General features: G+C 45.0%; 1 protein-coding gene across 4 annotated transcripts in view; it reads left to right on the top strand.

Annotated features, from left to right (window-relative positions):
• The window catches only part of enox2 (ecto-NOX disulfide-thiol exchanger 2), a 286,837-nt gene that overhangs the window by 259,458 nt on the left and 13,128 nt on the right, over positions 1–14,251 (top strand). For all 4 annotated transcript variants that reach the window (XR_014610462.1, XM_084150596.1, XM_084150598.1 and 1 more), the window contains 3 exons: positions 5,459–5,564; positions 10,557–10,759; positions 12,508–12,648. Coding sequence is in view for 3 of the 4 variants with exons in the window: in XM_084150596.1 (XP_084006722.1) it covers positions 5,459–5,564; positions 10,557–10,759; positions 12,508–12,648 (450 nt within the window). In the remaining variant the exon portion in view is untranslated. The remainder of the gene's footprint in view (positions 1–5,458; positions 5,565–10,556; positions 10,760–12,507; positions 12,649–14,251) is intronic.

The raw sequence follows: 14,251 nt of genomic DNA, 5'->3' as shown, positions 1-14,251 counted from the left end.
ATTAGGCCCCAAAAAAATGTTGGTGCACGCGCTTGGTCCCGTACGGGGAAGAAATTAATTCTGCTTTCACCCCTGGATATAGCATATGTAATGAGACGGACATGTTTTACATCATACAGGTTTCTCTGATCAAATAGCCTAACCTAAATGGCGCCAAATCAAAAAATAATGCGTTGACATGTTAACAAACAACATATCCTAAATACAGGACAGGTCAAAGTAAAACATTTTTTTTGTCATTTAGCAGACGCTCTTATCCAGAGCGACTTACAGTTAGTGAGTGCATACATTATTATTATTATCTTTTTACATTTTTTTATACTGGACCCCCGTGGGAATCGAACCCACAACCCTGGCGTTGCAAACGCCATGCTCTCCCAACTGAGCTACATCCCTATGGAATGGATAATCAGGCTACTCACAACTGCTGCCCAGGAGTTTCACCCTGTGGGCTAAATTGTCATGATCAGTGGTTTCAAGTTTGTATCTGTACATTTTTGACGAGCTGATTGATCATAGTGAAAAATAAAATACTTCTGATTTCCCACTGTAAACACATTGCAAATAGGTTCAGGATAACTTCTGATAAAATTTGGTAGCTGATATTCAGAGCTTAAATAGCCAAATTGATTAGTCACAAGAATCAGGACTAGTAAAGCCGATGCAACGGCTTGTTTTGCAAACGGTGGTCGTACCACATGGATGGGCATTCGTGAAATCCCATTGCGGGAGACACGGTAGGCTACACCCCAGTAAGCCAACGTATTTTGGATGTCTTTTTTTGGTCCTGTCCCGGACCGTCCGTCTTTTTTTGGTGTTTTGCAATTGCTGGGTGTACCACCATTTGCTACACCTCAGTAAGCACGGACCGACGCCGATGCCTTTTGAGCCGGCCTTGATTTCCATGTTGGTTTTTAGTCAGTTCCGGACCAAATCTGAATCAATCATAGACGTCTATGTTTGGTTCGGACCGGCCTTGATGTCAACGTCCACGGACATCATACATCTTTTCACCTTTCATTCAGAACCTAAATTGAACGTCTGGAAAATACATATTTTACACGTCTTTGCAACATCACACATGCATCACCTACTGTCAATGGACATCACCTCTGTGGTCACCAGGGCTATTCTGTGACTCTCTGACATTAATCTAGAGCTCTCTTATTGCCAGGGAGTTTATTTATAGGGGCCATTATTATAGGAGGACAGTGTCTTTCAATGCACAAAGACTGCTGCAATGTGTCACTGTGCTGTAAATGGAGAACAGGGATGACACTGTAATACAGGATAATAGTAGTACAGGTAATGCGTCATCGCAGTATAGGGTAGCAACATTTTTCCAATATGTCCCCCCCCAAATTCCTAGGTTTTCCGGAGATCCTGGTCTGAGGATCCCGGATTTCCTACTTATTCCATCCTGATTCCAGGAATCTTCCAACCAGCATTTCTGGAAAACCTTGGAATTTTGCAACCCTACAGCAGTATCTTTCTTGACGGCCTATTCTGTATTTATCAGACAGGATGCACAGAACAACAGGACTGACAGACTGCAGGGGTTTCACTCTCTGTCTGACACTCAATCACAACACCCATCTTCTACCATCCATCCTTTCATTTATCCATTTACCTGTTCCGATCCATCAATCCATCCATTTAGCCATCTATCCATCAACCCAATAACACATCCATCCATCTCAGTCTGCATCCTAAATGGCACCCTAATCCCTATATAGTGCACTACTTTTGACCAGATCCCTCTGGTAGTGCACTATATAGGGAATAGCATGCCATTTGGGATGCAGTCAGTCTTTCTACTCACTGCACAGACACACTAACTTTAAATGAAATATACTTGTATTGGTCGTGTACACATTTTGCCGATGTTATCGCAGGTGCAGCGAAATGCTTATGTTTCTAGCTCCAACAGTGTAGTAATACCTAACAATACAAAACAATGCACACAAATCCGAAAAATAAAATAATTAAGAAATATCAGAACGAGCCATGTCAGAGTCCAGAATATAAGTATATATGTATATAATGGTGTGTATAGACCGAATGGACAGTATACAGTATGAATAGAAAAGGTGTGTACACAACCCAGAAATACCATAAACAATACAATATTCTAATGTATACAATACACCTCAGGGTACCTTCAGCTCCAGTCCACTGTGACTCAGGAAATAGACCCTATTGGCTAGACACCAGGGGGAATAGATGGAATAACCTATGGCTAACTACAGAATACAAACTCCATCTACAGTATACACCGGGGGAATAGATGGAAGTAGAACTAAATAATACATCCCCTATATTTTACAGCCCAAGTTAATGCCATGAGGGATTAGCTCCTCCTTCAACATCCTGTTTATAATCCGTTCTTCTTCTCTTTTATCAGTTTTACTCCTTTAACGCATTAGCTGGAGAGAGTAGGGACATCCTATCATCTGGCTGAATCCAGATGATGTGTGTGTCTGTTGTGTATCTGTGTGTGTGTGTGTGTGTGTGTGTGTGTGTGTGTGTGTGTGTGTGTCTCTCTTTGTCTGGGCCTGTGTGTGAGTGTTGAGGCTGGGTCCCTCTTGGCAGCAGGGTGACGAGGGTGACAGATGGAGTTAGTCTGACTCAGAGCTTCATGATGCCAGTGTTTAGCTCAGCTCAGTCTCTCGCTCTCTGACTGGCTGGCTGTGTGTGGACTGACTCCATTACAGACAAAGGTAAGAACCAGCATACATGCATGAGGGAGTTCAGCTCAATCTGGGACCTTCACCTAGTGTTCGTACTCTATACTGTTCCCTACCAGTATAGCTAGCTAGACTCCATGATGCTACCTTCACTGTTAGTGCTGCTGGCTAGTAGACACACCAAACAGAGAGTCTTGTCAGGTAGTAGTTTGCTGGATAGTCTAATAGCTGTGACTCACAGAGGCAGGATCAAAGTCTAACAGCTGGCGATTCTTCTCTCACTGGGCAGATGGGTGTGTTGGTTTCTGACTACCTGTTTAACCTCTGTGATTGGCCAGCAGCTCAATGTGTTATAGACACCAGACAGATGGTTGTTTACCTCAAGCTTTTTGTTTGTTGGTGTGAAATAATGATTCTCTCCCCCAGCGTTGTGAATGCGTTTTTCGTGTGTGTGGTTTGGCAGAGCACAGAGCTGGCTGTCTTTTGAATTACTCGCCTCATTAGCAGAGAACAGCACTGCAGAGCTAGCCGGCCAGACATACTGTTAGCTGACATACTGCCACCTTTCCAACAAGTCAGTTCGTCAAATTTCTGCCCTGCTAGAGCTGCCCCGGTCAACTGCAAGTGCTGTTATTGTGAAGTGGATACATCTAGGAGCAACAACAGCTCAGCCGCGAAGTGGTAGGCCACACAAGCTCACAGAATGGGACCGGCGAGTGCTGAAGCCTCATAGCCTGTAAAAATAATCTGTCCTCAGTTGCAACACTCACTACCGAGTTCCAAACTGCCTCTGGAAGCAACGTCAGCACAAGAACTGTTCGTCGGGAGCTTCGTGAAATGGGTTTCCATGGCCGAGCAGCCGCACACAAGCCTTAGATCACCATGCGCAATGCCACGCGTCGGCTGGAGTGGTGTAAAGCTCGCCACCATTGGACTCTGGAGCAGTGGAAACGTGTTCTTTGGAGTGATGAATCTCGCTTCACCATCTGGCAGTCCGACGGACAAATGTGGATTTGGCGGATGCCAGGAGAGCACTACCTGCCCCAATGCATAGTGCCAACTGTAAAGTTTGGTGGAGGAAGAATAATGGTCTGGGGTTGTTTTTCATGGTTTGGGCTAGACCCTTTAGTTCCAGTGAAGGGAAATCTTAACGCTACAGCATACAATAACATTCTACACGGTTCTGTGCTTCCAACTTTGTGGCAACAGTTTGGGGAAGACGCTTTCCTGTTTCAGCATGACAATGCCCCCGTGCACAAAGCGAGGTCCATACAGAAATGTTTTGTCGAGATCGGTGTGGAAGAACTTGACTGGCCTGCACAGAGCCCTGACCTCAACCCCATCGAACACCTTTGGGATGAATTGGAACGCCGACTGCGAGCCAGGCCTAATCGCCCAACATCAGTGCCTGACTTCACTAATGCTCTTGTGGCTGAATGGAAGCAAGTCCCCGCAGCAATGTTCCAACATCTAGTGGAAAGCCTTCCCAGAAGAGTGGAGGCTGTTATAGCAGCAAAGGGGAACCAACTCCATATTAATGCCTGTGATTTTGGAATGAGATGTTCGACGAGCAAGTGTCCACATACTTTTAGTGTAGTGTAGGATCAGCTTCCTCTCTCCCAATCCTAACCGTAGCTATTATTGGGGGAAATGCTAAACTGACCCAAGATCAGCATCTATGGGAAACTTCACCCTACTCCGACACAGCCAGCAAGCACAATGGCCACATAGGACAGTTATGTCAGGACAGTACTGTAGAGGCAGACTGCTGCTCTCTATCTGCTGTCTCATCAGTGTAGAGGCAGACTGCTGCTCTCTATCTGCTGTCTCATCAGTGTAGAGGCAGACTGCTGCTCTCTATCTGCTGTCTCATCAGTGTAGAGACAGACTGCTGCTCTCTATCTGCTGTCTCATCAGTGTAGAGGCAGACTGCTGCTGTCTATCTGCTGTCTCATCAGTGTAGAGACAGACTGCTGCTCTCTATCTGCTGTCTCATCAGTGTAGAGACAGACTGCTGCTCTCTATCTGCTGTCTCATCAGTGTAGAGGCAGACTGCTGCTCTCTATCTGCTGTCTCATCAGTGTAGAGACAGGCTGCTGCTCTCTATCTGCTGTCTCATCAGTGTAGAGGCAGACTGCTGCTCTCCATCTGCTGTCTCATCAGTGTAGAGACAGAATGCTGCTGTCTATCTGCTGTCTCATCAGTGTAGAGACAGACTGCTGCTGTCTATCTGCTGTCTCATCAGTGTAGAGACAGACTGCTGCTGTCTATCTGCTGTCTCATCAGTGTAGAGGCAGACTGCTGCTCTCCATCTGCTGTCTCATCAGTGTAGAGACAGAATGCTGCTGTCTATCTGCTGTCTCATCAGTGTAGAGACAGACTGCTGCTGTCTATCTGCTGTCTCATCAGTGTAGAGACAGACTGCTGCTCTCCATCTGCTGTCTCATCAGTGTAGAGACAGACTGCTGCTGTCTATCTGCTGTCTCATCAGTGTAGAGACAGACTGCTGCTGTCTATCTGCTGTCTCATCAGTGTAGAGACAGACTGCTGCTATCTATCTGCTGTCTCATCAGTGCACCAGAGGGATAAATCAGTCCTGCTGTGTATCACTCTGGATAGAAGCTGCCCTTAGGGACAGGTCTAGGATCAGCTTTTCTTCCATAGGTGCGTGCGTACGTGACAGTGGAAAGCGTACTCCAGCCAGGCTACCCAGGAGGAGTGTGTTCAGCAGGAACATCCAGTCATAATCCTGTTTTGTTGTTTCCCTCCAGGAGATCAGAAACATGCAGAATGAAGAGCTGATGGGGATCAGACGAGAGGAGGAGATGGAGATGTCTGACGATGACATGGAGGATACACACGATCCTGACGACTCAGGTACATACACACATACCACACACACACACACGCACACACACACACAATTGACAGAAAGGACTCTGACAACTATTGGGATATGAATGCTGTCTGTAGCTCAGCCCTCTGTCTCAGTGTTGCTAATGAGGTGTTTTGTGAATTCGTCTCCAGCCTCAGTGTGAATGGAGCCGTAACATTAGAGAGGAAACAGTCGCCAGCTCATTCACTCTCTAAATGGCAAAATTAAGCTGGAGAGGAGACTGTGTAATGGCATGCAGAGACTGTGTAACGGCCATCTCCAGACTGTCTGTGGCTGTGTGTGTTTGCATGTGTGGACATGTTTGTGTGAGAGAGTAAGAAAGAGAGTGGGTGCACGCGCTGGTAGACACTCAGTCACAGCGGGAACTAAGAGTTTGTGTCTGTGCGGGTGTTTTTAGCTGGTAGACACTGAGCCGGCTACTGCAGGCTTTTCCTCTCCTGGGCCCAGATTCACAAAAACTTCTTAAAAAGAAATGTCTTCTTAACTGCCATTTTTTCCTTAACTATAGATTTAAGAAGAAAGTTAGACACAGTTCCTATTCCTCAAAAAGGTTCTTGGACGTTTTCTTGCGCTATTTCTTATGTTTCTCCTTAAGCAAAGAGTTAAGAAGAAATTCGATTCTTGAAAATAAAGTTATTGGAAATGTTCTTAATACCAAGATAGCTAAACCCTTGTCTTAAACTCAGGGCAGTGAGAGAAAAAGCTCATAAAAGCAAATGAACATGTTTAATTCACTCACGAACTTCATCTGATAGTTTTAGTATTGATTGTTTTAAACCCAAGAACATGTTTAGAACAGTAATCTCAGTAAGAAATATGCTAACATGATTGCCGTTGCTAGCTAGATGGCTAGCTAAAACGGTTGCCTAGCAAGGAGATTTGTAAGAAGATATTTGTGAAGTTCGTAAGAAAATCAATAAATCTTAAGATATTGTTGAGGAATTTCATTTACGAACTATCTTATGAACTTATTTGTTTTCTTATGCAAAAACTTAAGAAGCATCTTATGAAGTGTTTTGTGAATCTGGGCCCTGATGTCAATCATCCAATGATCCCCTATAGCACCTGGCTATGATGGTTTACAGTGAGAGGATTGATTCTAAACCTTAACAGTGAAATAACAGGTCATGTATCACTATAGAGCAAAAGGAGAGTGTATGTAAAATGATTTACTGTCCTCTCTTTCTGAAATGATTGTCATTCCACTACAGCACCTCAAATGACATACTGTCTCTCTGAAATGATGGTCATTCCACTTCAAATGATATACTGTTCTCTCTCTGAAATAGTTATTCCACTACAGCAACTCAAATGATATACTGTCCTCTCTCTGAAATGATGGTCATTCCACTACAGCACCTCAAATTATATACTGTCCTCTCTGAAATGGTCATTCCACTACAGCACCTCAAATGATAAACTGTCCTCTCTCTCTGAAATTGTCATTCCAGTACAGCACCTCAAATTATATACTTTCCTCTCTCTGAAATGGTCATTCCACTACAGCACCTCAGAATTGAAGGAAACTGAAAGGAAACCACATCCAGTACAATAGCAGCTGAAACTGTCTGTGTGTCTGTGTGTCTGTGTCTGCGTATCTGCCTGTGTGTGTGTGTGCTCATTTAGGGCTGTTCTGGGCACCACTGAAGTGCCATTAGGGTCGTCTTTACACAGAACATCCTGTTTATGTCTGCTGAGCCAACAGAGCTACTGATGTAAAACACATTGAAACAGACCATCATATACACCTGGACATTCAGATGACCCTCTGCTTCTCTCTAAAGCAGTTAGAGAGAGAAGGGAATGGAAGCAACGAGAGCGGGGCTAACTGCTACAATCAAGTCTCCTCTTCAAGTGCTTTTGAGTTGTTGTGATCTCTGCCGGTTATGACCGCCTCCCTAATTTCTATGCAGATATATGCAAATGTTTTCATCAGCCTACCAGGTTTTGATTTCCACCTCTTTTCATGTGCGACCTTGCTTATTAGAAAACACTAACAATCGTTCGATTTTGTAAGGGGACGCTGTGGAGAAGGGCACAGGATGTGGTGGGGGGACAGGTGTTGATGTGACACCCCTTCATATTTACAGTAACAGTCTCAGTTCACACCTGCTAGGGCTCCCTGTAACCCAGGAGCACAGGGGGAGGGGCTTGTTTACACCTCCTCCAATCCTGTTTAAGAAGCCTTGTCTCTGTGCTCTCAATTATAGACAGGTGGTCTGTTTAACCTATCGGCCGGCTTGAAGAGGAACACCTGTATTCTGGGTTGGTGCTTCTCCATTGATGCAGTGCAGAGTGGGAATGGGTTGGTGCTTCTCCATTGATACAGTGCAGAGTGGGAATGGGTTGGTGCTTCTCCATTGATACAGTGCAGAGTGGGAATGGGTTGGTGCTTCTGCATTGATACAGTGCAGAGTGGGAATGGGTTGGTGCTTCTCCATTGATACAGTGCAGAGTGGGAATGGGTTGGTGCTTCTCCATGGATACAGTGCAGAGTGGGAATGGGTTGGTGCTTCTCCATGGATACAGTGCAGAGTGGGAATGGGTTGGTGCTTCTCCATTGATACAGTGCAGAGTGGGAATGGGTTGGTGCTTCTGCATTGATGCAGTGCAGAGTGGGAATGGGTTGGTGCTTCTGCATTGATACAGTGCAGAGTGGGAATGGGTTGGTGCTTCTCCATGGAGACAGTGCAGAGTGGGAATGGGTTGGTGCTTCTCCATGGATACAGTGCAGAGTGGGAATGGGTTGGTACTTCTCCATTGATACAGTGCAGAGTGGGAATGGGTTGGTGCTTATGCATTGATGCAGTGCAGAGTGGGAATGGGTTGGTGCTTAAGTCGCTCTGGATAAGAGTGTCTGCTAAATGACTTAAATGTAAATGTGCTTCTCTCCTGTCAGCAGCCCTGTGCTGAGGTGCTGGGGGTCGATACTAAAGCCTGTCACGTTGTGGAAGGGGAATCGGTCGGCTACCCCAGACAGCAACTTGATGAGGCTCCCTGATCAATACACACCTCACCCAAAACCTCCTCGCCTGCAGGCAGCTGGAGTCCCTGTGTTGAGTTACACACACACACACACACGTCTGTGTGTCTGCGTATCTGCCTTTGTGTGTGTGTGCTCATTTAGGGCTGTTCTGGGCACCACTGAAGTGCAATTAGGGTCGTCTTTACACAGAACATCCTGTTTATGTCTGCTGAGCCAACAGAGCTACTGATGTAAAACACATTGAAACAGACCATCATATTCACCTGGACATTCAGATGACCCTCTGCTTCTCTCTAAAGCAGTTAGAGAGAGAAGGGAATGGAAGCAACGAGAGCGGGGCTAACTGCTACAATCAAGTCTCCTCTTCAAGTGCTTTTGAGTTGTTGTGATCTCTGCCGGTTATGACCGCCTCCCTAATTTCTATGCAGATATATGCAAATGTTTTCATCAGCCTACCATGTTTTTAGTTCCACCTCTTTTCATGTGCGACCTTGCTTATTAGAAAACACTAACAATCGTTGTCAGAGGCTGTCACAATGTTGGAAGGGAACGCTGTGGAGAAGGGCACAGGATGTGGTGGGGGGACAGGTGTTGATGTGACACCCCTTCATATTTACAGTAACAGTCTCAGTTCACACCTGCTAGGGCTCCCTGTAACCCAGGAGCACTGGGGGAGGGGCTTGTTTACACCTCCTCCAATCCTGTTTAAGAAGCCTTGTCTCTGTGCTCTCAATCATAGACAGGTGGTCTGTTTAACCTATCGGCCGGCTTGAAGAGGAACACCTGTATTCTGGGTTGGTGCTTCTCCATTGATGCAGTGCAGAGTGGGAATGGGTTGGTGCTTCTCCATTGATACAGTGCAGAGTGGGAATGGGTTGGTGCTTCTCCATTGATACAGTGCAGAGTGGGAATGGGTTGGTGCTTCTGCATTGATGCAGAGTGGGAATGGGTTGGTGCTTAAGTCGCTCTGGATAAGAGCGTCTGCTAAATGTGCTGAGGTGCTGGGGGTCGATACTAAAGCCTGTCACGTTGTGGAAGGGGAATCAGTCGGCTACCCCAGACAGCAACTTGATGAGGCTCCCTGATCAATACACACCTCACCCAAAACCTCCTCGCCTGCTGGCTCACACACACACACACACACACACACACACACACACACACAGCAGGTCGATGACTCAGAGGTCTCTCTCTCGGATCAAACAGACAGATAATGCCGGATTCAATGCAGGCAGCTGGAGTCCCTGTGTTGAGTTACACACACACACACCCTATGCTGGGCCTCCGTCACACACTCACTCTCAGGTCTTATCTTCGCAGCTCAGCCACTCAAACACACCCTCTCATTACATCACACACATCCCACTCCGACAGCTGTAGAGAACAGACTCTCCTATCAAAGGAACAGGGGATGAGTAGTTCTCATCACACTGTCTCTCCTGTCTGTTCAATAGGACAGGTTAGGATTTCATGAGTAGTTCTCATCACATTCTCTCCTGTCTGTTCAATAGGAAAGGTTAGGATTTCAAGAGTAATTCTCATCACATTCTCTCCTGTCTGTTCAATAGGACAGGTTAGGATTTCATGAGTAATTCTCATCACATTCTCTCCTGTCTGTTCAATAGGGCAGGTTAGGATTTCAAAGCCTCCAGTATAGTTACAGTATGTCCTCAGATCATCAGTACAGACATTTGAAGGCTGTCTGTACAGGACAATGTTATGATAGTTGTCTCTCCTGTGTGTGTGTGTGTGTGTGTGTGTGTGTGTGTCGTCTGTGTGTGTGTGTGTGTGTGTGTGTGTGTGTGTGTGTGTGTGTGTGTGTGTGTGTGTGTGTCGTCTGTGTGTGTGTGTGTGTGTGTGTGTGTGTGTGTGTGTGTGTGTGTGTGTGTGTGTGTGTGTGTGTGTGTGTGTGTGTGTGTGTGTGTGTGTGTGTGTGTGTGTGTGTGTGTGTGTGTGTGTGTGTGTGTGTGTGTGTGTGTGTGTGTAGGCCCTGTGGCCCAGGTGGAGGCCCTAAAGGAAGAGAATGACTCTCTGCGCTGTCAGCTGGATGCCTACAGGAACGAGGTGGAGCTGCTGAAGCAGGAGCAGGGCAAGAACCAAGAACACACACCTCCACAACACAGTGAAGAGGACACCATCAGGCAGCAACAACTAACCTTTCTACAACAGGCACTACAGGGAATGCAGAAGGTACTACTTCTACCACACATACACAGTGGAGTTAACTTCTTGCAGCAGGTCCTACTTTGGATTTCTTTTAAGCAATTTCACAGGAATCTTTAACTTCCTGGTTCCATACAGATATTAAACCCCTGCAGATTCTGGCTGGTGAGACTCATAATCCATTGGTTTGGCTTCTTGGGGTGACTAGTCGTTTTGTGGAAAAGGGACTTTTAATAGAGGTGGATAGAGAACTGCCCTCCCAATCACACACACACACATACGCACACACACACACACACACACACACACACACACACAACACTGAGAAAGAGGGAGAGTGAGGGACAGGGCGAGAGAGAGGGACAGGGAGATAGAGAGGGATAGGGAGAGAGAGATGCAAGGTGAAAACGAGAGCAGCAGAGGGGTGCCCTCTGAGAGTACGATGGATAGAGACGGTCATGCTCATATGAATAGACAGATGGTAATTACTTTTCTAACAAACAAGTTTGAACATTTCCATGAAAATATTAAATGAATGGATTAAAAGACACAAATCAGATGCTTCTTATTGCTCTGTGCTAAATTGCGGGCTCTGGCGTATTACCATAAAATGTTGTCAGCAGGTGACTTGAGTCTGCCCAGGTTCTGCGAATTTCTTCCACTTGTGAGTCATGTAATAATACGTGCGTATTTCAGCCTAAACCCAACTGAGACTGTGATGTTTTTTTTATAAGATTAAATGGATAAGGAGAAAGGACTTTTCAGCTTCTACATGGTTCTGACCTGGAGAAGCAGAGACACTACATAGAGAAGCTATGAGCTAAAAGTTCCTTACTCAATGGTAAATCCTGAAACATAAGGAGGATTAGCACCACTGGCTAACTTGGTTTCCTCTATGGAGCTGATGCATAAAGGGTTAATTACTAGCAAGCGCCATATGCCTATTGTAAGCAAGCATCTGTGGCTATAACTGTGTCTTCTTTGTCTTAAGGGTTAGGTAGCATTTATGGTTATCTGTGTTATTTACAAAGCATGCTCATCTGTTTTTTTGTGTTTTGTTGGTGTAATTTTAGCAGGCCAAAAATATTTTGGCTGGTAAAAAATCTGATTTTTTAAAATCTACCTGCCACAGTGGCTGGTGGACAAAATAATTAATTGTATACCCTGCCTCTCTCTGTAGCAGACGCTTAAGGGTTAGTTAGCATCTGTGGCTAACTGCCATGTCTGTGGCAGAACCTAAGCGTTAGTTAGCATTTGGGGCTATCTGTCTTCTCTCTAAAGATTTGTTAAAATCTGTAGTTTCCTCCCGAGTGGCGCAGCGGTCTAAGGCACTGCATCGCAGTCACTACAGACCCGGTTTCGATCACAGGCTGTGTCGCAGCAATTGGCCCAGCGTCATCCGGGTTAGGGGAGGGTTTGGCCGACTGTAACTACCAATTGGATATCACGAAATTGGTGAGAAAAAGGGGTAAAAAGTAGTAGTTAACTGTGCAACTGTATCAAAGGATACAGTTGCACAGTTGCTAATTAGCATTAGCATAATGACTGGAAGTCTGCTAACAGATACCATAGACTTTCAGTCATTGTGCTAATGCTAGTTAACATTGGCTTGTGAAACTACCTCTAACTTTTTTCATTCTTGTCATAAAAATGGTATCCACGAGTTCATCTGACTCTGGGGAAGTAGATAAAGGGCCTCATTGCCAATATCCTGAAATTTCCCTTTAAAGGTTAGTTAGCATATGTGGCTCAAAGTATGTCCTCTGTGTTTGCAGCAACTGCTGAAGATGTGTGAAGAAATGAAACAGAGGGAGGCGGAGCTGGAGAAGAGTGTGGAGGACAAACAGCAGCTTGAGAGCCAAGTACAGAGTCTCAAGGAAGGACTGGAGAGTCTGAAGAAAACACGCACACCACAGGTCAGTAACACAGACACACAACACACACACCACAGGTCAGTCACACACACACACACACCACAGGTCAGTAACACAGACACACAACACACACACCACAGGTCAGTAACACAGACACACAACACACACACCACAGGTCAGTAACACAGACACACAACACACACACCACAGGTCAGTAACACAGACACACAACACATGCCCTTCACAGGCCCTAACACACACTGTCATAGTGCAAGCTTTAAAGAACACTTGACAGTTTGGCTCATTTGAAAGGCGCCTGTGGTTTGAAATGGAATTACCATATGGTAGACTTGAATTACAATTTATTTTGTTTCATTCCACAATGGTATTACATTTCTTCAATATCTTAACTCACAGTGGTAAAGAAGTGTCCCCACTAGACATTGATTTCAAACAGTTAATTTAGAATTCCATAGAGAGAGGGGTCGAATAGAATGATGTATATAGAGAGAGACGGGTCATCTTAGTAGTATGCCATACAGAGCATTCGGAAAGTATTCAGACAAGGGGTCTGAATACTTTCCGAATGCACTGTATATAGAGAAAGACTGCTCAATCATCTTTACATCAAACTAGCCTCTTCAAACTATCTACTAGATTCACCACCACTTTCTGACTAACTTCTTTACACTAAACCAGCCTCTGTAAACTGAAACAGCATACTACATTTACCAAGTATCACAATACTGTTTATGGCGCTGTGCCACTGCACAGGCTAAAACATCTTCATACTAGCCATATAAAGAGAACTGCCAAAATAAAGGAAACACTTGAGTAAATGAGGGATACGAAGTATATTGAAAGCAGGTGCTTCCACACAGGTGTGGTTTTCTGAGTTAATTAAGCAATTAACATCCCATCATGCTTAGGAACATGTATAAAAAAAAGTGTGTGTGTGTCACCTGATCTCAACCCAATTGAACACTTATGGGAGATTCTGGAGGAGCCCCTGAGATGGTGTTTTCCACCACCATCAACAAAACCCCAAATGATGGAATTTCTCGTGGAAGATTGGTGTCACATCCCTCCAATAGAGTTCCAGACACTTGTAGAATCTGGATAAGAGCGTCTGCTAAATGACTTAAATGTAAATGTAAACTAAGGCGCATTGAAGCTGTTCTGGCGGCCCGTGGTGGGACAATGCCCTATTAAGACACTTTATGTTGGTGTTTCCTTTATTTTGGCAGTTACCTGTATATAGATAGCCTACGCGCTTGAAGGTGCACTTTACATTAGTTGTATATCTTTAGCAGCTAAAATCTATATTGTCCCCTATAGAGCTGTAATCAGGGACATAAAATTAACTTTTTGGTCCACCAGCCACTGTGGCAGGTAGATTAAAAAATATTTTTTTGCAATTCATTTAGCAGCTATTAATCAAAACCGCTACTGCAGCATTTATATTACTATAAATGTGATAATACTTGACTATTTTTATTCACAAATGCGAGTGAAATGCTTGCACTGTGGAGCCCTGACCACCCACCAACTTGGCTGGTGAAATATACATCTTATCCACCAATGCCACAATCTACCCGTGTGTGTTAATGTTAGGCCCTGGCTGTAATAAAGCCAGTGTTAATGC

This window comes from Coregonus lavaretus (genome assembly GCF_964263955.1).
Source record: "Coregonus lavaretus genome assembly, chromosome: 32".
NCBI lineage: Eukaryota > Metazoa > Chordata > Actinopteri > Salmoniformes > Salmonidae > Coregonus > Coregonus lavaretus.
This window is presented reverse-complemented; position numbering and strand designations above follow the sequence as displayed.